The sequence below is a fragment of the Aulonocara stuartgranti genome (genome assembly GCF_965226115.1).
Source record: "Aulonocara stuartgranti genome assembly, chromosome: 16".
In the NCBI taxonomy this organism is placed as follows: Eukaryota; Metazoa; Chordata; class Actinopteri; order Cichliformes; family Cichlidae; genus Aulonocara; species Aulonocara stuartgranti.
In genome coordinates this window covers 33166054-33192101 of record NC_138952.1, presented here as the reverse complement: position 1 = coordinate 33192101, position 26048 = coordinate 33166054, and the positions used below count along the sequence as shown (strand labels likewise).

Below are 26048 nucleotides of genomic sequence, written 5' to 3'. Positions count from 1 at the left end.
AAGTCAGTCCTCCAGCTCAGAGTAAAACAGTACTGTAGAAACTAATTAGATATGCACCGTGAACATGGACACTAATGCAGACAGGCTGGCAGTGCTTTCTGATGCCGGACCATTTAACTCAGTACTGGCTGCACCTGATGCAAGAGAGGGACACAAAACCAGGTGCTGGCGATACATAATATTAAACTGACAGCGTCACAAGTATTTTCATTTTATTGCCAGTACTTTATTAATTGCGAGGACATTAAAGTTGAACATCCAGTATAAAACAAATCACAAACGATATGACTAAAGGAAAGGCAAAACAAAATGTGGGTGAGACTTAAATGAGAAAATTAAAAATTCAACTTGCCAGAGGCTTTATTCATTATTAATTAGTCAAGCCTATTCTTTGTGCGAGCGTGTGCACGCGTGTGTTGTGTGTATAGGTAGGTTGTTGTTCGTTCCAGATAGAGACAACCAGACACAGCCAAACACCCAAATCGTTAAACTGCAGCACGACCTGCTTCTGCTGAGATTTATTCTCTGAATTTCAGCCTTTCGATTCTACAGAAAACCTCATTTGAAGGACGCTAAGTTGTGTGCTGCCTTGAGCTGGGCAAGCTGCTAGAAAGCCAGATGAAAATAGCAAAAAAAAAAAAGAAGATCCCAATATGAAGTGAAAGCCAATCAGCTCAAAGCAAAATAAGTGATCAGACACTTTCACTAAGGGGCGAGTGATGGGCTCTGATACATATATTACTGTTTGCTCATACAAACCTCTGCTCCCCAGCGCTAATAAAATAATAATCTCTACTTCAAGGTTTGACAGTAAAAACAACAAAAAAATAAGAAAATAAGAGAAACACTGTTCCATGAAGCAACAGTGTTTGATGCAGAGAGACGTCAACAACAGGTTGACTAGGATAAGATGCCAGCCGCATTCGCTAGAATCGTAAACGTGCCGCTTCCTACTGGGTGTCATTAAATCCCTCTGACGATTGTTTTGAGTCACACCATCTGTCAGCCACTTTTGCTTTTTCATCTCTGCTCCTGTGTGAGATCCTTCTAAGCTGATTTTAATAAAAGTCATTTTCTCTCTCTCTCTAGTTTTGGCCCTTCAGTCCACAGGATTCAATTTTGCTTGCAGACTTTACCAACGCACCAGTGCGCATTTAGTCAAGGTTGCTGGGATGCTGTTGAAACAAAACATGTACGTCTAAAAAAAGAAAAGAAAAGTCAGCTTTTAAACTCATGCCAGAAGAAGACGACTTCTTGTATTTTTTTCTTTTCTTTGGTTTTTTGTCTTTGCTGTAGGTTTTCTGTATACGTGGACCAGCTGTTAATTCACCTAAAATCTAGCGTGGAGTGAGGGTGCAGCTGAACTTTGCTCCTTGTTGCTTTGTGGTCTAGTGTTTCCCCTCAGCTCTAAGCTCGCCGTGTGGTACCTACTGTACACCTGCACCAGTCTCTGTGTGTGTGGCTGGACAGATGGCCATGTAAGTTACTTTGTCAATGTTGGGGGGGCGGAGTCTCAGGACCAGCTGGTAACCCCCCACTCCCTTGTTTCCTCCTCAAAACTCTGCTTTCTCCCTTTCTCTCCCCCCGCACCTCCTCTGTCCAGCTCCAAGGAACCATCGGGGGGTCCCCGCTTGATTAGGCGAGATTAATAACAGACCGCCGTGTGTCTGTGTGTCTGTTTCCCCAGGAGAAATTGTGTCAGATTGAACATTCTAGCTAATGTTAACCTCTCCATGCCTGCCACTTCTTGCCATTCTCATGGTAATATTTGCCTGACTCCACCCACCACAGATGTGTGTGTCTGTGTGTGCATTTGTCCACTACTGTACAAATCAGCGTGCGCCCTCGCTATGTTAACCTTGTAATTTGAACACTAAAAAGCCAAAAAGGGAGACGTGAAAACACGATTAAGACGAGTTGTTCTGAAAGGCAGTGACGTTGTTTAAGATTAACAAAAAGAAAAGAGGAAAGTGTTGGACAAATTCAAACTTTTACCTAAAGATGGAAAAAATGCGCCTGCTGCACAAAGAGTCTGAATCCATGTCTGTAGTTATATTTAAAGGCAAGGACTTTTAATCAAAGCAGCTGCTATTTTTTCGATGTCGCCGTTCATGCTTTGCATTGATGACTCACTTTGGAGAGCCTCAGCAAACATCTGCGTCTGTGCGGATGAACGGCGCCCTTACCTCACGCACTGAAAGCCCTGCTTCAGGTAGAGCCTCAGCTGTGCTTACGACTGAATCGGCTTACGTCTGCGCCATTGTGTGTCAAAAGTGTTGCGTTTATACGCCCGGACATTTAATTATTCATGCAAGTCGATATGACTTTGCATCTAAACATCTTTGCGCTCAATATGCATGCGAGTGTGAGGTGTCTGCATACTGTGTTTGTGCATTTATGCATGTGCCAGGAAAGAGCTAATACAGTCCCAGCTCTCAGTCTGGATTATGAAGCTTTCCAGCAGGTTTCTGGGGGGTTTATGTCTAAAATCCTAACTGGAGAGAACCCACAACAGCCAATTACACTGTCTCTAGGGCAAAAGTTTGCGTGTGTGCGTGTGTTTCTTTCATTCGAAAGGTATTACAGGCGCATACACATTCAGAGAGAGTGAATGTTAAAGTGGAGCTGGCATCTGGTGCCACTCAATTAGCTGTAGCCTGCTTGCCAATAGCCAGAATCCATTTAACTGCCAGCACAGAAGCATGAGTAAGCACACACACTTTCAAACACACACTCTCTCTCCTCTAAGAAGCAAACACAAAACAGTGACAAGATGACTCTCAACAGACTCACAAACACATCCCTGGTTGTTTTCTAGCAGGAGACTTAGACTTTAGTTTAAAGCGTACGCCCCTTCATCTGCTTCTCTTTTGTTTTCCTCTGTCCACATCAGACATGAGTTGGTAAAGCAGGAGCAACACACACACAAAAAATACAATTTAATACATAACATGATCTACACGTTAGTATTAACATGTATTCCTCTGGGAACTGATTTAATTTAGCATTATAGCATATTTCACCATTAAATTGACGATACTCTAAAATAAAGTCGTGAATCTTCATCCTGACACTTTATCCTGAACTCCTCTTGCACACAGCTGCTCACGTTCCTTTAAAATCTCTTCTCGCATTTAATATTTGTGCTTATTTACCCCCTTGTTTGTAATAAAAGAAGGTAAAATTTGTTAAAGTTTAGATCTACAGTAAATGTAGGAAAAACATGTAATTTATTTATTAACTTTTTAAAAAATGACCTGACTTCCTGCTATTTTGGATGTAACAGTCAGCAATGTTCAGAGGTCATTTTACTAAAGCACTGTGATACTGTAGCCAACTTTTCCTGCATTTGACAGCGAGCATGAAAAGTAGAAAACTCATTAGCAGCTCTTGTCTTACCAGATGCAACTTTGATCATTTTCAGTGATTCTGATAAGATATCTCTGTGATATATTTAGCCTACATTCAATGTGCCAAATGGTCTCAGTTATACTTTTCGAATACGTGAATCCACCGAGGTCCACTCATGTCCAAATGATGTAAATTTCATCATCAGACGTGAGGGTCTGTTTTCTATATATACAATGCACCAAGTACTCATCCGCCCTCTGTGGAGGATTTTAAGCGAACTTCACAGAAGCATAACAGGAATAATCGCTCAGCTGTCATATCTCCAGCTATCTGTGTCTGTGCCCAAAATGGACTTTACATACTGGAAACATCTTTTTTGGAAACTATAGCAATTAAAAAAACAAACAAACAACAACAACAACAAAAGCTGACAGGAAGAACTAATATAAATGGTTCCATCACAGGCTAATGCTCAGACCTTAAACATGCCCTTAGGTACCAGCAAATATGGTTGGCTAGCAAACTGTTGAGGCTGGGAAAAATGGATCTCAAGAGTCAAGGTCCAAGCCTAGCTTAGTAGAGTATTAGTACTAAACCTTTAACCTACTAGTGAAAGACTAATACATTATCTTAGTTTTCATACACTTACATCAGTGATCTCACCTCTTCTGCGAGAAGGTTTATAGTGCCATTTTCCCAATGTTGATGGATGTGTACTAGATGGCTCTGACTCAAACTGATAAAGCTGTGCTTCAACTTGAAGAGCTATTCATTTGCAACTCTGCAAATGAATAGCTCTTCATCTAAGTTTTGGACTGCTTGAATATGCAACGAGGCCTATGGCGAACTGAGAACTTCCTACCGGGATAACGAACAAAGAGGTCTTTCAAAGAGCAGGCACCCGCCCTTTAGCCGATGTTGTCGCAGAAACGCGCTTCCACTTTGCGTGCCATATTCTACATCTACCCCCTTATCGCCCGGCCAAGATTGCCATTACATGGTTCCCAACACTGGCAAGCGAAAGCGAGGCTGACCAAAGATCACATGGCTTCGAACGTTTATGGATGATCTGAAAACTGTCGACATCGCCTGGGATGAAGCCGAAGCAGTCGCCGCTGACTGACGATGGAGATTGTTAGCTGCCCAATGCACCGCTCAGCATAGGTGGAAGTTCTAAGTAAGTGAAAGTACGACTAACAATCAATGGATTTAGAGGTTTTTGGTGGAACCTAATGAGGGAAATAGTCTTTTTTTTTCACTAGGCATCTTGACTTGTCCCGGCAGAAGAAGCCTTCAAGAATGGCAGGAATTACACTGAAACAGTGAAGCAGCTCGATGGAATCACCATCTCTGATTTGGCTTTATGGAGGCAGAAGAGACCATATTTGGATAAGACAGTAGTGTGCAGTCAACTAAGGAAGCTAATTTGTTTTGCAGGGTGCATCAATTGACTGTATGGGTGGTTCGCACAGGAAGAGATTCCTGCTAATTATACATAGAAATGTGTCACAGTGACCAAAAACAAACTGGAAATAATTAGCTGCAAACAAAACCTTACAGATACACAACTCTTTGGCTTGTATATTAAAAACTATTTTTTATCCTGGCCAGATAAAGGACGTCAAAGTCTTCCAAATGTAAACTGCACTGCGTGTTTGCTGTGTTTGTGCCGCCTATCCGTTTACCTGTCGCAGTGGTTGCACTTGAATGGCTTCGCTCCGGTGTGTTTGCGGTAGTGTCGTGTCAACTCGTCACTGCGGGCAAAGCGCCATTCGCAGCCCTCCCATGAGCACTTGTAGGGCTTTTCACCTGCAAAGGAGAGACAGGGAGGAAGAGAGAGGGGGAAGGTGTCACATTTTATAATCATTTTTACATCTAATTTCACACGTCTAAACTACAGCTGTTCGCTAATGTACAGGTTACCACCCCTGGCTTTTTCCAAACACACACACACACACACACACACACACACACACACACACGCACCCAGACAGCCCAGAGACCAGCCAGGCAGACAAGTTTTAACACAACAGCCATTTCAATGAGCCAACACACTCAATTAGCTGTAAATGAAGTCTTTCAGCACAGCGGCATGTTAATTCATAATCCCAAATTCACCCTGAAATGAATCTCGTTTTGTTCCCTCTATTACCCCACAAACTCACCACCTCCATCCCACCATACACACACACACACACACACACACATGCACACCCTGAGGTGGGTTGGGGTGGGTCTGAAATGTAAATGAAGTTTCATCCCCCGGTTCACCAGATGGGAGAAGAGATGGTCTATTGTTCTCAGCCTGTAGTTATCTTTCCATGATAGAAAGCCTTCCAGCTGTGCATGTGTGTATTACGCTGAGAGGTGTGTGTGTGGTGTGCAGGAGCAGACTGTCTTCAGATGGGACCTGAAGATGTCCGACTGTGTACATGCTTGTATGAGATTTCTCTCTCTCTGTGCGTCTGTGCGGGATGAGCAGATAAAGCAGCGAATCTGGGCCTTCTAACAAAACCCCCCTGCACACTTCCACAAAAATAAATAAATAAATACCACAACTAATAACAAAATGAGTATTTAGCTATGTTACAACAGAGTTTCAGAAGTGTACATGAATATCTCCTTTATTTATCTCCTTTGGACATGAATTCATACTTAGGCTCCTAATAGCATCAGTGCTAACGACCGGTTCTGGATTGCAGTAAATGTTGTTTTAGTATCTTTGTGTCTCTGTTCTGTATCTTATGCAGGCTGAACTCAGAAGTTTTCTTCTGGCATTACCCAAACCGTGAGTTCAGTTTGCACGGATTGCTCTTTCATTTCATCAGTGCCTTGGACCTGTAGCGGTGCTGGTTTAAAAACTAAAGTAGTTTGATAGCTGCTTACTAGTTATCTAATGTCCATATGCTGTGTTTTGTTGGAGGATTTTGGCTTGTGATAAAAGCTCAGCGAGGCTCATTATTTTTGCAGATGACCTTGAACTTTTCTTTTGTTTCAGCGCTCCTCTTGCTTCAGTCCAGTATTTAAAGAAATGCGGGACAATGCTTTTAAATATAAACCAAACCTGGGTTTTCTCTACTGCACCCTGTGCAGAAGAGGAAAAAAAGACTGTCTGAATGTAATTGCAGACCCCCGGTGTGTGTGCGTGTGAACTGTGGGGTGGTAACTATAATTGGGGTCTTAATGACTCTTAATGGGAAGTAATACAGCAGCTTACAGTCAGTTAGCCAGATGTCCCTGCAGCCCCTCTACTCTCATCACAGCACACACCAATCTTCTTAAGGAGACAAACACAAACACGCACCAATTCAGAGTTAAGTGGAACTAACGTGGAGCCCGAGCGGTACACAACATGGACCTGAAAGTCAGCCGTCACTGCCATCAAAATTTAGAATTTTCAACCTGGAAAATCAGACTAGAAATACACAAAGCCAAGATGGACAAACTAGTCTCAGGCATATATTTAAAAGAAAAAGAAAAAAACCTGGTGCCAGACCCACCCACAACTTGGCTTTGTCAGTGATTCAAACAAGTCTGGTGTTACAAAAAAAAATAAAAAAATAAAACCAATCAGAATTTTGTTGGCGGGATTCACTTTAATCATCATCATCCTCTTGTGTCAGAGCCAGAAAAATGATGAAAAGCTTGAGCAAGGTTGAGACAAAGTAACTGTTGGAGGAACAACAGATTCTGCCTTAACTGAAATGATGTTGGTGAGACGCTAAGTTGCTCGCTTCTGACGGGCCGAGGGATGAAGAATGCGTGCAGCATGAAAGACGACTAAATGGTTGGTTCACCAGGCTGCCCACTAAGGTACCATTTTAGGTGCCTAGCACAGAACTGCGTGAGTTGAAATGGCAATCTGGTTTGAAAATTAAGTCTGAGTAGTTGAAAGAAACATGAACATTTCAGACATTTTTACATATACAGCTTCCTTCCTTTCTCTCAGGTTATTTATCTTTTTTTGCTTTTTATGTCCGCAGTATTACTGCAGGCCATAACGTCTCTGTCTTATAATTTTTTTATGAAGTTTAATTGTCTCAATTCATCACCTTGAATCATTGCAGCAGTATAGTACAGCTACAAGAAAGTACACCTTCATGCGGACCATGATGTGAGGTGGCGAGCCGCTCTGACAGCAAGGTGATGCAACGAGAAGTAAAAGATGATGTGCTACAGGAACATCCGACTGTGAATGATGCCCTTCTTCCCCTTTATTTCCCCACAGTTAGTGCGTCTCTTTGATCGGCTGCGTGTTTTCTCCGTAGACACAACATCACTGCAGTTTCAGTTGGACTAAATTAATTCCAGATCACGAGCTCTGCTCTCCAGGATTTGCATATTCAAATTTTCCAGTCAAATCTCATGCAGCCTGACGCAGATTCCCACAACAGGGATCTGGGTTTCGTTCCCGTCTCTCTGCTGTAAATTTTTAGCGACAGCTCTTCTTAACCACCGTAGTTTCTGATGTGTTGTGGATCACTGTGGACAGAGTGTCTCGGGGGGCTCAGAGCAGGGTAATCTCATCTCTCCAAACTTCTGCAGCTGCCATCTGTATTTCATTGTGTTTTATCATTAAGAGTCAACTATAATGCTGAGGTTTGTTTCCATAAGTGACACCACATGTCTTGAGACAGTACAGCTTGTTGGCTGGACCTAGTAGGCTTCACATAGCACATCTACCAATGGTACTGCTATAACTGGTCTATATGAAGATTTAAAGTTTTTTATGAATGAATCAGTGAAGTTTCTGATTTAGAAACTATGCTGATGGCTTTGGTGTAAAATTCATTTGATCATTTAGTCTGAGAAGTGGCGATGACTGAAGGTAGCATAAATGGTAGAAGGAGGTTTGACTAAAAAACGTAAGAGCAGCTCATTTAAAATACAAGCTACTGCATTTCACTCCTTGTAAATTAAACTCTCACCAGGGCACTTGAATAAATGCACAAGCACATATATCACAGGAAAGCAGCCCATGAGCTGTGATGAAACAAAAACACGCTGAACATTTCCAGACCAGTTATGTCAGATGCCAAAAGTAAAACCAGGACTGGATCATAGCTTTGAATAGATTTAGCGCGTTTGACTATCTGATTCAAAATGCCACCTAAACTGGACAGGTACTTTAAAATATGTGAGTAACACATAAAAAAGACTTTGTACCAACAAGGTAAAAATCAAAGGGCTATTAGCTGAAAACATGGCATATCTTTCCATGGTGTGCAGTGTGTCCTTAAAAGATTTGAGGGAGCTGGACAAGTGTAGGACAAAAGAAGCAGTGGAGGAACTAAAAAAAAAGAAAGAAGAAAGAAATCTATGGCAGATGTGTCATGTTCTGAGTGAGTGTCTGCTGTTTTTAGATGTTTTTTCGTGCTGGCTTGTTTCCAGACCTGCATCACCCATCTGTGATTCCATCAGAGGCAATCAGCAGGCCACTGCAGCCTTCTACTCATCGCCAGTCCGTCAGCTACTCCTATCGTGGTAACTCAGCTCTTCTCTTGTTATTTGCATCTTCGTATTTTAACTGCAGTTTCCTTGTGTCTCTACTTTGCTTTTGCTGTTCCTGGAACAATACTCAACTCCCCTGCAGTTCGCTTCGGTGGTCATCTGCCACTACTCACCTGCTCAGGCTGCATAACCTTCGCTGGCTGTCCGTCACAACTCATCCATTCAGGCTACATGCTTCAGCCGCGTTCACCTCACCTCCCTGCCCTTCTGCCCGCCGCATCTCTCTGGATCTCTGGAAATAAATGAATGGATAAACCAACTCTCTCATTCTGCTCCTCAACCCAACACTGACTCTGTGCTTCAAGTCATTCCTCCATTTACAGGCCAACTCTTTAGTTTGGTGTCGATGAAAACATGATCATTGGCCCCGGTCTTGTCCCCCTGTCGTGGTTTGGGAACGAGGGTGCACTGGGCGCGATTCAGCTCTGGCGGAGTTCCACTTGTTCCCCAAATATCTTCATTGGGACTTTAGAGAAAAAAGTTGAGGGTCAGGGTCCCTCGATGAACTCTGACAGGCCAATAATCCTGATGTTGTTCCAGTGAGTACGTCCATCTAAGTCAATATTCTTGTTCTTGAGTTTAGCACAAGCTTGAATGATGCTTCGAGGCCTGGATGCGTTCTTCTGTCGAGCTGGCTTTGGTCTTCAGGTCAGTCAGTGTAGCTTGTCCGTGTCCAGTTTAGCTTTAAGAGAGGCAAGCACTGCTTTAATGTCGGAGGACACGGTCCTTGATATGGACTGTTGGTGCTCCTCCAGTAAGCTGGCCAAGGCGGGCATGCTCATCTGGCTAGCTGAGGAAGGCGAGTCATTTCTTTTGTTGTCTTTTTATTTCGTCAGTCTGGTTCCAGAGGCCATGTAGCTTTTCAAAGAAATACTATTCATTTAAATAAGAAGCCGATCAAGTTTGGGACGAAAAAACCCCACGATGGGTTTCAGGTCAGGGCGGAAAAGCACAATATACGCGCCTACTCCATTCTTCACTCTACCAGAAGTCGATTGATCTCAACAAGGAGTATGGGATAATCTTGACTGAGAACAGAACAAAAAACCCCAACATATTCCTGAAGACTACTTACAGAAATTACAAGAAAGCTGCCTAATGCTTTGTTGAAGAGTAACGGTGGTCTTAAACAATCATATTTAATGTTTGAAGTCTACAAACTCTGTTTTTGTGTTATATGCTTTATTTCTATAATATATGTGTAACAGGTTTAAATACATTTCAATAGTGTTTCCTAGCAAATAATAAAGAAATAATGGGTTTCTCAATGTTTTTGCATAGCACTGTGTCTATGTATGTATGTATGTATGTATGTATGTATGTATGTATGTATGTATATATATATATATATATATATATATATATATATATATATATATGTATGTATATGTATGTATGTATGTATGTATGTATGTATGTATATATATATATATATATATATATATATATATATATATATATAAGCTGTCCATACCTGAGGCCTTGGAAACTGCCAAGCAAAGACTCACAGCCTTGGCCAGCCGCTTGCGGAGGTACACCAGAGAGATAGAAGGCAGGAGAATAAACCAGCTGTTCTCCACAGAACCAGCAAAGGTGTACTCTCAGTGGCAAGGGAACAATAAGAGAACAGCACCACCAAGGCTGGAGACGGAGCAATACTGGAAGAGCATATGGGAGAAGGACGCAACCCATAACGGCAATGCTCAGTGGCTAGTGGATCTGAGGGCAGACCATAGCAACCTAGAACAGGGTCCAGTAACCAGACATCCAAGCAAGGGTCTCTAGTATGAAGAGTTGGACAGCACCAGGGCCCGACATGGTTCACGCCTACTGGCTGAAGAAGCTGACTGCACTCCACGAGCGTCTGGCAGCACAAATGAACCAGCTGCTAGTTAACAAGAGACACCCGGAATGGCTAACCAAAGGTCGAACGGTCCTGATCCCCAAGGACCTCAAGAAGGGACTGGTCCCATCCAACTACCGACCAATAACCTGCCTCAGTACTACATGGAAGCTCCTGTCAGGCATCATATCGGCTAAGATGAACAGGCACATGGGTCAATACATGAGTGGGGCACAGAAAGGGATTGGCAAGAATACCAGAGGCGTAAAACACCAGCTACTGGTAGACAGAACAGTCAGCTGAGACTGCAAGACCAGACTGACCAACCTGTGCACTGCCTGGATTGATTACAAGAAGGCCTATGACTCAATGCCCCACAGCTGGATACTGGAATGCCTAGAATTCTACAAGATCAACAGGAACCTAAGAGCCTTCATCAGGAACTCAATGGGGATGTGGCGTACAACACTAGAGGCCAACTCCAAGCCCATAGCACAAGTCACCATCAAGCTACCAAGGAGATGCTCTGTCCCCACTGCTGTTCTGCATAGGCCTGAACCCCCTCAGTGAGATCATTAACAAGACTGGCTACGGATACCGACTACGGAACGGAGCAGTTGTCAGCCACCTCCTGTACATGGATGACATCAAGCTGTATGCCAAGAGTGAACGAGACATCGATTCACTGATCCACACTACCAGGCTATACAGCAATGACATTGGAATGTCGTTCGGACTGGAGAAGTGTAGTCGAATGGTAATAAAGAGAGGGAAGGTAGTCAGAAGTGAGGGGATTGAACTACCAGAAGGCAACATTGCAGACATAGAGGACAGTTACAAGTACCTGGGGATTCCGCAGGCAAATGGGAACCATGAAGAGGCCGCTAGAAAGGCTGCAACCACCAAGTACCTGCAGAGGGTCAGGCAAGTCCTGAGGAGTCAGCTGAATGGTAAGAACAAGATCCGGGCCATCAACACCTACGCCCTGCACGTTATCAGGTACCCTGCTGGGGTAATAGGCTGGCCAAAGGAGGAGATAGAAGCCACTGACATAAAGACAAGAAAGCTCCTTACCATGCATGGAGGGTTTCACCCCAAGTCCAGCACCCTGAGGCTGTACGCTAAGTGGAAGGAAGGGGGCCGGGGACTGGTGAGTGTCAGCACCACAGTCCAGGATGAGACAACGAACATCCAAGAATACATTGGGAAGATGGCCCCAACTGACTGAGTGCTCAGTGAATACCTCAGGCAGCAGAAACCCAAGAAAGAGGAGGGAGACGAGGAACCATCATGGAAGGACAGGCCCCTGCACGGTATGTACCACCGGCAGATAGAGGAGGTGGCTGATACCCAGAAATCCTACCAGTGGCTGGACAAAGCTGGACTGAAAGACAGCACAGAGGCACTAATCATGGCAGCACAAGAACAAGCTCTGAGTACAAGATCCATAGAGGCTGGGGTCTATCACACCAGGCAAGACCCCAGGTGCAGGCTGTGTAAAGATGCCCCAGAGACTATCCAGCACATAACAGCAGGGTGCAATATGCTAGCAAGCAAGGCATACATGGAACGCCATAACCAAGTGGTCGGCATTGTCACGGATTGCCGGGGCAAGCCGTGTGGAATGTAGAAAAGGACCCAAAAGGCGGCAGCTCTGGTGCAGGTGAGTGTTTATTGACAGGGGTGTAAGTACAAACAGCGGTGGCGACAAAACATGAAACCGGAAACCTAAACTGGGTAAACTAATAAGACAAACCAGAATGAGGATGCAGGGAGGTCCGGAGAAATACATACGGGGAGACGCAGGGAGACCGAGGGGAAACAACACAGACGAACCAGCGATTACTAAGACAGAAAATACAACTTAAATACACTCAGAACACAGGGAGATTACACACAGGTGGGAGACACAGCTGGGAGTGATTAACATGACGAGACCAGGGAGGCAAACTGAAAACACTCACATAAGACGCAGACCTTCACAATAAAACAGGAACACACGGGGGGGAACAGGGTAAACACCAATTAGAGGTGAACAGAACCAAAATCTCGAAGAGAAAACACAAAACGCTGGGTCAAAAGAACCCAGGATCATGACAGGCATAGTGTACAGGAACATCTGTGCCGAGTATAACCTGGAAGTCCCGAGGTCAAAATGGGAGACACCCCCAAGGGTGGTGGAGAATGACTGAGCTAAGATCCTGTGGGACTTCCAGATACAGACGGACAAAATGGTGGTCGCTAACCAACCGGACATAGTGGTGGTAGACAAACAGAATAAGACGGCCGTAGTGATCGATGTAGCGGTTCCTCAGAGAAGAGCTCGAGAGGATGTGGAGGGTGAAGGTGACAGTGGTCCCCGTGGTAATCGGAGCACTAGGTGCGGTGAGTCCCAAGTAGGGCTGCTCGATTATGGCAAAAATGATAATCACGATTATTTTCACTGAAATTGAGATCTCGATTATTTGACGATATTTATTTAACCCTTACGACCTACTATAGAACCAAGTCCGCCAGAGCTTATATTATTTTTTTTACATGCTGTAGTGCCATTTGTGGGAGCATTTCAAGTTGCTATACAACTATTATAGCCCATATTTTAATAATATGTATGCATTAAGTCCATAGTAACTACATTAATTGCAAAAAAGTGCAATAAACTACAAAAAAATTGAAAATCATTTTTGTTTTTTTTACATATATTTCTACTTGGAGAAATTTAAGAGGTTTATCCCTCAAAACTTTAAATACAAAAAAGTTGCAAAAAATAGTTTACAACAACAGGAAATTTATTTTGAGTGTCTTCATAGTTTTATTTTGGAGATACACCAATTTTTATATACTGCAGGAAAAACGAAAAAACAATCCTATGATGCAAATTTGCAAAGAAAACAGCATGTGCATCAAAATAAACTATTTCCAGCAGTGCAATTTGAGTTCTAAGCATCCCAGAAACTATTCAGAAAAGTCAAACATGACCAGTATAGGCTTTTAAGGCCTACAAGTAAAAAAAAAACTACATTTCCGCGAAAATGACGTCATTTCCGGTTTCGGACAGGAAATGGCGGACATGCGATAATTCACGCTGACGTCTGTTTCACTGTGGGAAGTGTTATGAACAGCTGATCGGATCGGCAAAGCGTGTTTCTGGAATATTATGTTTTTGTTGCTGCAAGCGCTTTTTATGCAATTTTTGCAAAGCTTTATGTGGACAGAAACCGTGACCGAGGACAAGCTGATGGCATAAGTTGTAAGTACAACTCCTCTGGTTTCATATGCAAAAAAAACCTATTGCGCTAGCTTACACGGCTCAGGGTTCTTCAGGGATTTAAAAATAGTTACACAAAACGGAGCGTGCTGCTCTGACCGGCTTTAAAGGGTTAACAATAGTGATGGGACGTTCTGTATCGAGGCTTCGGAGCGTGTGTCGAGTAATGGAGGGGGCGTTTCCGCGAAGCGCGTATCGAGGCTTGCTTCATTTATGGGAGGAGCTGAAAATGATGACGTCCGAAGCCTCGCTGCCCGGCTGTACCACGTGACTGGTTCATGAAGCGGTTCGAACTTTGCCGCAAATAATCATTTTCCATACTGCCAGCATAAATATACACAGTATACTGCCATCACTACACTATAGGTGTTTTACACACTCCTTTTGTTGTTGACATTTACAGGCTGTGTGCAAAATGCCACACTCTTCAAATTCATGCCAGCTATTATTTTTACGTCCAGTAGGTGTCCTGCTAGAGCAAATGAAGCTTCATGAAGCTTCGCGTTGGGGTGAACCAATTGGATGAAAAGCTTCAGTGCTTCATGGGGCTTCATCTGCCCATCACTAGTTAACAATAACAATGTATTGAATAATGACTTTAAAAAATAATATAAAATAGTGTGCAACACCACTGAAGTTTTTTTTAACTTCTCTTTTCAACCAACGGCAGTCACTCTCCTCTCCAAATAACTTCTGCTTACCTTTCCGAGCTTCCCTCGGGTCCTCTTAATCAGCGGTCTCCAACCTTTTTTGCGCCACGGACCAGTTTATGCCCGACAATATTTTCACGGACCGGCCTTTAAGGTGTCGCGGATAAATGAGGGAGGGGCTAATAATCGGCTCAGTCATTTTTAATGATCGTTGAAAGCCCAGATCGTAATCGTGATTAAAATTCGATTAATTGAGCAGCCCTACTCCCAAGCTAGGCGAGTGGCTCCAGCAGATCCCGGGAACAACATCGGAGATCTCTGTACAGAAGAGCGCAGTCCTGGGAACAGCTAAGATACTGCGCAGGACCCTCAAGCTCACAGGCCTCTGGTAGAGGACCCGAGCTTGAAGGATAAACCGCCCGCAGGGGCGTGCTGGGTGTGTGTGTGTATATATATATATATATATATATACCAGTAAATATTTCTATTTCCCTCAGGGGTTCATAAGTCTTTGTTACAGCTCTGGTACAGCTGTAAAATATGTGAGTACATGTGATTCTACAGCAGATCACTTCAAGCTCTGCAAAGAACCAAAATACCACCCATGTTCAGCAGCAGTATCTGAATGTGTGAATCCTTCTACTTCACTCCTCAGAGTCCTCTGTGGTCTGACTATGGGACCAATATTTTCTACATAGAATAGAAAAGCACTTGGCAGCTTATCCTGTAGGCCTGTTGAAGAAATGTTACAATCTCAACCTACATGTATGTGCTTGAGTGTGTGTGTGTGTGTGATACGGGGTATGAGTGCGGGCCGCAGGTGCCAGACAGGCTGTCGTTTCACACTCGTTTTCTGTAATTGGCCCAAGCCCCTCGTCTTCCTTCAATAGGACCCCCCTCAAATACACACACACACACACACACACACACACACACACACACACACACACCATATCACGCGCACACACACCATATCACGCACACAGTGTTAGAGGAATGAAGCAAGGCCAGCTTGGGCCTGACGCCACAGCAGCCATGACGCCAGCCAATTATAGCACGGCAAGGCAAGGATGCATGATAAAGTCACCTAGCAACTGAGAGAAAGAGAGAAGAGAGGAGGGGGGTAGTGGTGTGTCTGTGTGTGTGCGTGTGAAAGAAAGAGAGAGAGAAAAAGAGAGAGTGAGAGAGCGACTCGGAGAGAGATTAACAGGCATGGACAATCCACCAGCCACCAACCAATTATGGAAGAGTGTGATGCAGTTGCTTGGCAACCCAAACTGAATAAGCAAAAGGGAGAGAGTGAGAGAGAGAGACAGGTTGGAGTTTTGATTCTATGGGGATGTCGAGGGGTTACAGCAGGGCTTCTCCTGACTCCACATGAGGTTGTGGTGTCACCTCATGGAGGTGGGGGGGGGGGGGGGGAGTGGAGGTCTCGACTTAAACCGGAGTGACCAGTGTTTTAACCTGCATGACAGAACACAGACAGAATACACCTCACATCACGTAATATTGAGTCACACAATACAAGCATCATCATTATGAGGTTATGCAGATTTCATTGAACATGCACCTCATGTCCATGGAAAGCTTCACAAATGTTAATGCGGTCCCACTGCTCTCGAATGCAGTGACTCAAGCAAGCTACAACAGTATGCTAAAGAAGTTTCCGAACCACACAGACCCGAGTGGAAAATAACGCCTCTCCTTCACTACATGAAACTGTAACCTACTGATTTGTTGTTGAGGAACTGCTGCATGTGACATAGGACTGTTGAGGAGTGTCTGACTCTGCATTTACACACTGTCACCTACACCCGCCTGTGATGAACTTGAAAATGTTGACAAGTTCAGGACCCAGTCTGGGTGAAACGTGGCCAGCCGAAGTGTCACCCTGGTTAATTTTGTTTTGTAAAAATAAAAAACTGATGGAGGTGAATTTTTATTTTATTTAAACTTTTATTCTATTGCTTAATGTTTCCAAGAAATAACTAATTCTACAAACAACAAATAATCACAGGTAACTACATGCTTACCGAATCTTACGACATGAACTATACTATTGTACTATTTCAAAATAAAAAATGTTATCTTGGTAAAAATGCATAAAATTCTAATACTGTAAACAGTTCAGGATCACCACTATTGACACAGCTCACTTATAAAGGTATTTGTTGCATATTGTGGCTGGTGGTTGGTTGGCAGTGACATTCTGTGCTCTGGTTACACAGGTATAATAGAAAAGGTAAAATGCAATTTATATAATTCCTAATTTATTTACCATTCTATAATAATTGGTTATATACCCCCCCCCTTTTAAGGTTACATACCGACTTTACGTTTTTTTGTCGTTCTCCTCTCCTCCTCAGTAAAAATACTTCCAGGAGCTACTTTATTGCACACTGAGTTTATCTGTACACTTTATGGCTGTAACAAGGCTGCTATTCATTTGCTTCATTAACTATTTCTGTTGCTGCAGCTGCATCGCTCGGATACCGTGAAAGGTTCAGTTAGCGCAACATACCTGCTAACTTGCACTAAATCACTCACACTGAGTGAGGTGCTGCAGACTGCTGAGAAATTCATTTTCACTTTAACTACCATTTTCTTTTCTCTTCCTCTCTTGCTGAACTTATGTGGCCTGTGGCTGACAAACGGGCGTTTCTGCAGTTTGACTACATCACTGCTGTTTGCATCTCTATTTTATACAACAACAAAAAAAGACACCAGTGATATATGCTTACACTGGTTCAGCCAATGTATCTTTTATTACTTTGTTTAATCAAACAATGCATTAATAATTGTAACTAAATTAAGTTAGGAAGGATTTTGACTGATTGCCTGCAGAAGCTAGGCATAAGATGATAATGACAATCAGCATTCCAGCGAGCTGCAAAGTGATGCATGCAAATCCTCATATTTTATTGCTCTTATGTATTTATTCATTTACTTTTTTGGCTGTAGAACAAAACTCCTCCACACTGAGCTCGTGCTCATTCAAAAATGTGCAGCAAAGACTTTTGAAAGGCAAAGCCTCTTTCCAAAACTGGCCAACTATCCCGCTAACTTGGCTGCCAAATATGTAGTTAAGTATATTGTGTTGAAGCGCAAAGTGATACAATTAGCTGTGTACTGCTTTTAAAGATCCAACCACATCCAAGAAACTGAAAAGTAAAACAGTGGAGAACTAGACAAACCCTGGCTGCGACTCAGAACAGCGCCGGCTGGGCACTTTAGAGATTAAGTGAATTCATTTGCGTCTATCCGTTGCATCTATTAATGTTTCTGTTCACCCCTAATTGAACATTTCCGTATAAGAAAGGAAAAAAAGGAGAAATTGTTTTCAGTATGAACGCTTTAATACGTTTTCTACAAAAAAAGGAAATGAAGCACACGTGCAGCATAGCCGCTGACAGACCTCAATATAATGATGTTTCTAATGGCCTCTGGTGTGCACTATGTGACAGTAAGTGTATTGACACTGTGCAGGCTTTCTACTGCTGCTCCTCCCTGTAGTTTCTGCTATGCTAATCCCTCCCTACATGTATGTTCAATGATTTATGGTTATAATAACCCAAAAAGAGGATTAAGCTAATTAAACCACAGCACTGCGCTTGTAATGAACACATCGGGAGGGAATACACCACCCCCACATTTATGCCACACACACGTGCGCGCACACACACATACAGAGTGTGGAAGCTACTGTGTCTTCAGGGTGTCCTCTTCGTCTTTTTTCCCCACAGTGAAGGATTCTGCCTTTAAAAGCTCATCGTTGGTTAGCATGACTCGTCTGTGGAATAATCAGAAGATTAAAGATACCCGAGCTCGCGTCAGGGCACCAGAAAACTAGCAGCTCCACTCTGGATTAGCTACAATAAAGCTACAGTGGTGGGTTCCCCCAGCTATGCCAGGTGCTGCCCTGGAATGTAATGCTATACTTAAAGCCATGCAATGGTTGCTGGGGATCATATAAGCCTGTAACATGCTGGATTTATGATGCCAAAGTTGCCGGTATTAATACAGACGAGGTCTTCAGGCTACGTACTGTGATCCTGGTGAAACTGCTAACACTGTATGATGACAACTGGAGGACATAAACCGCTACAGTAAATGATGGTGTGGTTAAAGCTAAAGTTGAATAATGCTACCTTCAGGTGGTACAAATCTGCACATCCCCTATGCTGCAGATAAATGATGGGTTCAGCCTGAGTCACTCAGGCAGAAGTTTTTAAATCCAGGAGGCTTTTTTTTGTTACCTCGAAACTGATGAGTGGATTTGTCAGAATGTGAAAATCAACTGTGCACTGGTTCCTGTCACTAAAACTAGAGATACACTATGCTGCCAAAAGTATTCACTCACCCATCCAAATCATTGAATTCATGTGTTCCAATTACTTCCCTGACCGGAGGTGTATAAAATCAAGCAACTGGGCATGCAGACCGCTTTTCCAAACATTTCTGAAAGAATGGGGGGCTCTCAGGAGCGCCAGCAACTCCGCCATGAAGTGTTCGGCCATGTAAAATCACAGAGTGGGGTTAGTGGATGCTGAGGTGCGGAGAGTTTTGTTGAATGGGTTTCTACCCTGGAGCTTAATGATCCAGTTATGAGTCAGGTATTTATAAGCCATAAATACCATATTTCGGTTATTTATCTGTCATTTGTTATGACTAATGATAAATGTCTTGGTAAAATCTTTTAAATCTGAATAACCTTCAGAAACATGGATCTGCTTCTCTGTCATAATTTACTTTGTGACCTATACAGATGGATTATTACAGAGTAAAATACAAGGAATATAAAGTTTATTCATCTTAGGCTACATCAGTCAAATCCATCTTTGATTATGAGTCTACTTCAACAAGCCAAAGCCTGTCTCCTCATGCTTTCACTACAGAAAACTCGCAGCTCCCTGCCCCTTCCTGGTCGCATTAGCCGGCATGTGTTCTGTTTGAGGGTCACAGATGGGGCAGCTGCAGTAAGCAGCTAAAGCTGCACGTCAGACCCAGTTGGACACGGCTGAATTCGCAAAGTAATTTACTACCAGTCTATCAATCATCAGGCAATTACTGAGGCAGGGCCTTTCTGGCACTGAGGTGATATCAAGAAGCAAATGAATAATTCTGGAGGATCATCTGAGAAGCACAAGAAGAAGAAAAGAGCTTTTAATCTCTTTTAAAAATCCATCAGATGTTTTCTTTGCAGATTTCTGCGGAAACTCAACCAAATCATAGTGTGAAACATCATAAAACAGCACGCTAAGCTGTACTCAAAGCTTCCAGCTCCAGGCTAGAGTCTTTAATTCAAAATCAGAAGCTTCTAACCCGCAGACATCATCAGACAACACCTCTTCCCTCCTTGCCAGTCAGAGTTGTACTTTTCTTCCGCTTCACTAACTGAGGGCAGTTAAACAGTCAGGCACGTTTGTCCGAAACTTCTTAGTTGCCACGTCTGTGTGCTGCACTTTACTAAAATCATGGGGAGCATTTCACAGTGACAACTTTGAGCCCACTCTGTGCACTGATCAAAATGTTTTCAGTGTTGTGTTTTACAAGTTCTTGCATGCTTTCAAACTGCAGGAAAAAACGCCACGTGGAAAACTTTAAGTTCATCAGAAACACTAGTGGCATCGTGAATTGAATTCCTGGGAATGCAATTAAGGTTTTACCTGTGTGGGTCCTCTGATGTGCCTTCAGGTGGGAGCTCTTGGTGTAAACCTTCCTGCAACCATTAAACTGGCACCGGTGGACTCTCTTCTTGTTCTCTGGTATGTCTCCTGCCAGACTTCCCACCCCTCCCTGCTCGCTGTCACTGAGGGCTCCTCCTCGGCCTGGTGGGGATGGTAACGCTCGCGCTGCTACCAGCTTAGCCGCCCCTAATCCCACCTTCTTTGCCACCAGTTTGAGCGTTAATGTGCCGTCTGCTGTTGCAGTGAGCGTCTGTGTGGGCTTAATAAGGTGTCGGCCAAGCTCCGGTGATGATGGCGGTGTTAGGGAAGTGACAGCGGCACTAAGCTGAGCTGCACTGACTCCTCCGAGGACTTGCTCCTTGCCTGTGAGGGTTTCAGGCCCAGCTGATGTCTGGTTCTTGTTGGGATTGGGAACGTGTAGAATTTTGGCCTGCACCTTGGGGAGGGTCACAAGTAGCGAAGGTGGACTGGGCTGGTCAGGGAGGCTGGGAAGGAGGGGGTCCATCAGGTCTTCATCACTGTCACCCCCCTGCATAAACGCTGGCGTTAAGAGGCAGTCCAGCTCATCGTCAAAGAGCTCTGAGAGTCGCTTGGGCTCGGTCTGTAGATACCGCTCCAACTCTAGACACGTCTGCAAGAGAAGCACAAACCGAGGGTCAATATTTGTGTACCTTTAAAAAGAACAGTTGGCTATCACAGTTTATCCAGGATTATAACACAAGCTTCCTATTTTACAAACGCTCTTTAAACGACTGTAACTGTTACCGTTAGTGATAAAACTCAAAGGGTTTTGGAAAGAAGAGAGGAGCTTTACGGAGGTTCACGGTGTACCAAAGCAACACAGGGACAAGCAGACAGAAAAATCAGCCCCTCCGAGGTGCGCTTCACATGACTGTGACTCCTCAATCACTCTGGGCAAGAAATTCAAATGCTTTCCTAAAGATGAAAAATCATAAATAAGTCCTGCTGACCTCTATGACACTTGTGTGATTAAGAGTTTAAAAAAGTAAATTTTCTCGTGTCCACAACTGACCACCTTGAGATTTTTGCCTATCCTGGTACTTTTACTGCTGACATAAAGTAAGGACAGTTATTGTTTTCATGCATGAAAAAGTTTGGCATCAAATATTTGAACAAACAGCCAACGCACTGCCTGGTGTGATTTTTTTTGTTTGTTTTTTTGTACATTGCTATACTCAGTACGTTTCTCCAAACTGCAGACATTTCAGAGACCTTGTTTACCAGTCTGTTTAAGTTCAGGTACCTGCTGTAGGCTTAATATTTCTCTGCAGCTGTTGACCATGTTACCTGGCACACGGCCGTCCTGAGAGAGGAGGGATTTAGCCTGTGATTGATTGCTGCTGCCCGGCCAAGCTCTCTGGAGCCCTGAACTGTGGCCTCCTGTTCCCACCCCCGCTCACCCAAATCAACCAACCATGGACGTTATATCGCAAGACAGGGAAAAGAAGGGAAGTCAGATGACAAGAGGACAAGTCCAAGAATGACACAGAGGAAGTAATGGAGACAAGGAGGGGAAAAAATAAGGAAAAATAAGCGAGTGATCCTAAAATTCTTTATTTATCAAGCAACAACAGAGACATCTGCACTTTTTTTAAAACCACTGTTCACTTGCTGTTGGCAGCATCACCACAGTTGTTGGTCTGCCAGCCTTCAGTGCCTCGGTCAAGGGCACCTGCCACATTATCTCAAGGGATCTGAGCCAAAAACCTTCCAGTCACTAACCTACTTTTACTACTGCGAGGCTGCACTTCTCCTTTGAAAACTTTTATGCTTTCTGTGATTCTTGTTTTGTCTCTGCTAAAAATCTACCTACTGCACTTTTCAGGTCTCAGAGAAGCTGTTCGATTGATCTTGTTGTTGCTTTGAACGTTCCGACCCACAACACAGCTTACTGCCGAAATCCCGCCTGCATGTTCAGGCATGAAAAAAAAGACATGTGTACCACCTATAGAGGTGCATGATCTAAAGAGATACAAGTAAAGCTCACACACCTGCTAATATGGGGGTTAGCTAAAAAAAACAGCCTTCATTAAAGAGTAAAAAGAGGGTAAAAGGAGAAACACTGAGAAGTACATGTTACTGAATACAGAAACGGATACAAACCAGATGTTAGACCACAGGAGTTCAAAGCAGCAGCTACATTTTTATGATGTCTTATCATATTCTTTCATGTTTACAATAATAAGGCACTTTTGGTTTGGAAATGTAATCCTGAAAATACTTAAGGATGGATTTCGTGACTGCTCAAAGTCAAATCTGATCCTGTTTTCATGAGCAAATGTTTTTGCTCTCTGTATTTTACTTTTTCATATTGGTGACACATCTTTCAATACGCAACTTTAAACAACAGAAGCTAATTTGGACTAAATTGTAGCTTCCCTTCAGCTCAGACTCAATCATACTGCGGTAACAAGCAGTAAATTAACTAAATTAAATTAATGTGCATAATTTTGGAGGCACTGAGGACTTTTATTCTCTATAAAGACCTTTGACATGAGGGGTTTGCATTTGCATGTCATGAGTTTGCTTTTCTTTTAGTCTTTCCATCTTTGTCTCTATTCTTTAACTTCTATTGGAATGATTTTCCTCATAACGGTGAAAAGTTTACGAACACCATCCACAAAATGGGACGCTTATCTCGGAAACAGTAAACACTGGATGCCCGGACGCTGGTATATGTAGAAGACCAGACTGTGATATGATAAATGCAGCTACTTTTGTATCTCATCACAATGTGTTTCATAGAAAATACAGTTGGAAAACCTGGCTTCAAACCATGTAGTAGACAGAAATATGTTTTCAATGTCTGTGTTGCTGTTCGGTCTCACAGGAACTAAACAAAATGTTTTGATCTTTTTTCTTTATGTCAAAAGTCCCCCACTCTGTCCACTCAGCACTTTCTGAAAGCTACCTGGCTGTGGCACTGTCTGTCCTGCTGCATGATGCATTTAATGTCTCCTCTTGGAAAATGAATTTCCTGCGTTTGGCCAACGGCCTTTGGCAGCCTCAAAGTTCTCATCCTGATCCTCTGGCTCCTTCCACCTCTGTCATTGAAGCAAATTACAGCTACTAGATAAATGTGTGTGTGTGTGTGTGTTTTAGCTGCAGCTGGTTGACTCCGTCCATTCAGACGGGCCGGCTCTGGAGCTTTACTTCGCTCAGCCTGAGTGATGAGACAAACCAACACATTTAGTCACAACATCTGTTGAGTGGTGATAAGCTGAACTTCCTCTCCGTCTTTCCTTTCCCTTTTTTTCCTTCTGTTTAAAAGAATGCCCTTTCCCCCCTTAAGGATGCACATTTGCATCTGAATAAAAATCAAAGATATTTCTTAGGGGGTGGGGTTGGGGGGGGGGGGGGGGTGGGGGGGGGCTTCCATAAAGAAACTTGAAAATGATAAGCATGTTTGTACCGACATCTTGCAACAATGACTTTTGTAAAGCTACCAGTGCTGCAAGGAAAAAACCTTCTTGTTAGCCTTTTGTCCAGACAGTTGCTTTGTTTTGTTAGCGTTTGTGTTCAACTCATTCATTGCTGTGTGCAACACAACAGAGCAGGGCACGCTAAAGGGTCTGTTATATCTCCGTTTAAAGATTAGGTACCGCTAATGGATCAGGAAGCAAATCGAAACTCAGGCTGCCAACTGTTTTATGGTGAGATAAAAGAGCCTCATGCTTGGATATTGGAATAATGATTACAACGATAGGAAGCTCTACAAGAAAAAAATAATGAAATGACACATTAGTCACCTTCAATGATTTGAAACTTAATGGAAGAGGTTATTTGAGATGGCTTTGGATCTTTGAGAAAGGATTTAATTTTTCAATTTCTAAATAAAGACCAAACCAATAAATGTGGTAATTTAAACTTAATTTACCATTCTTGTTTTTTGTTGTTCTGATTGGATTCTGATTGAATTTAGTTGCTGAGATTTTAAGTTTTACAACAGAATCTGGCAGGTGCTGGAGAACTTGGTGCAATCCTGGTTTAATCCTAATCCTGGCATGAGCAACTGGAAGAAACAATGACTTACTTTCAACAGTATGAAATGAGTTTAGAAATGCTTAAAAAAACCTTTTCCCTCCATCTCCACATGGATTTGACAAATGTGACAACGCAGCATGTGATAAAAACTGAATGGAGAGAGAATATTTTCATATTTTCATGACAGGTCCTACTTTTTAACCTTTTTTTTCTGTGCTTTTGCTTCTTTATTAAAAACAAGTCTGTCTGAGTTGATTTTAATAACATTTTATAACTCAACGGGCTTAAGACGATATCGAGTTGTAAAGGTCATCTAAATGAGGAGCTCTGAATTTATGGGCTTCTTTGTTTGTGTGTTTGTTAATATTATTGGAGATTATGCCTTCATCCTGAGGGATTAGGCTCTTAAAGCTTGCAGAGTACATGCAAAGTATTACTAGAGGTAAAAAGAAAAGTTTTGCAAGATTTTCACTAAAACACTGTTATCCTCTCCGGGTCTCAGCAGAATAAAGTTTGGCTGCTGTACTGTATGTGTTACATACATAATTCATCATCCTGGAACACAGCCGCCGAGCCATTAATATTAGCTTGCTTTGATACTGTAAATACAGCCTCTGTCAGTGATTTCTGAGAGCATGCTGTACTATTGTTTTATCTTGGACTAGAAATCAAAAATAGAAAGGTCTGCTTGTCTCCTGGTGGGGGCTGGACCGATGCTGACGATAGTGGGAGGTGGGTGGGGAGGACAGAGGGTAGAGGGAGCCCGAGGCTGTGCAAGAAGAGCGAGCGGCAATCAAACCCACGGCCAGCATTGAACGCGCCGCCTCTGACATCACACACATGACCTTCTCCTTCATCTGTCTCTCCTACACACCATGAATATCAGGTAACAATGACATGTTGGGCCTGCAGCATATTAGTGTGTGTGTGTGTGTGTGTGTGTGTGTGTGTGTGTGTGTGTGTGTGTGTGTATGACTGTGGATGCTGGCTAACAGCTCAGACTGATAGCATGTGCAGGGCTCACCTCCTGTTTCCCTGCTTAGTCCCACACCATATGGAGAAAGGTCACATCGAATAACACATACAAACACACACACACACATAGACACACACAGACACACACAAGCACAGCGTGGATTTTACAACGAAACTCTCCTTGTTGAATCATCAGTGCAAACAATGCAACACGGAGCAGAAGAAAATCTCGTTTACTGAGAAAAAAGGTTAAAAACAAGCAAACCTTTGCAGGACAAAACCAAAAAAACTCACTGTAGGATGGAGTTTCGGATCAGCAGCTAACATCCAGAAAAAATGAGCAGATGAATGAGAAACAAAGGTATTTTGACTTGCGAGCAGTTATTCCATTAAGATGCACAATACACGTCAAATTGCTTTACTTAAGTACAGCTGCAAGCAGCAAGGGCTTTGCAAACAAGTACGACAGGTAATAAACGTCACTGTAAATGTGCTAATGTGACAGCAGAGCTACAGATTGGCTTCTTATCATTAGCAAAGGAGCCTCAATAATTTACAAACATTGTTGAATGATTCAGGATCGTCAGGTATTTCTGTGAATTTGGAAGAAATACTTCCAGAAGCAGCAGCTCTGCTGTTCATTTTGCTTTTTTTAGTGTTCCTTCATTGAAGTAAATGAAGAAAGATTCAAAGTAGTCAAGTCAAACGAGGTTAGGGGCAAATATGGGGGGCGCCGCTGCCGTGAGCACGGACCAATT

At 43.1% G+C, this 26048-nt stretch overlaps 1 protein-coding gene across 1 annotated transcript in view; it reads right to left on the bottom strand.

Moving 5' to 3' along the window:
- Positions 1-26048, bottom strand: part of klf7b (Kruppel like factor 7b) — a 67842-nt gene that overhangs the window by 6285 nt on the left and 35509 nt on the right. The window contains exons 2-3 of the mRNA XM_082509111.1: positions 20290-20941; positions 5037-5160 (exon numbers count right to left, since the gene is read on the bottom strand). Of these exons, the coding sequence (XP_082365237.1) occupies positions 5037-5160; positions 20290-20941 (776 nt within the window). The remainder of the gene's footprint in view (positions 1-5036; positions 5161-20289; positions 20942-26048) is intronic.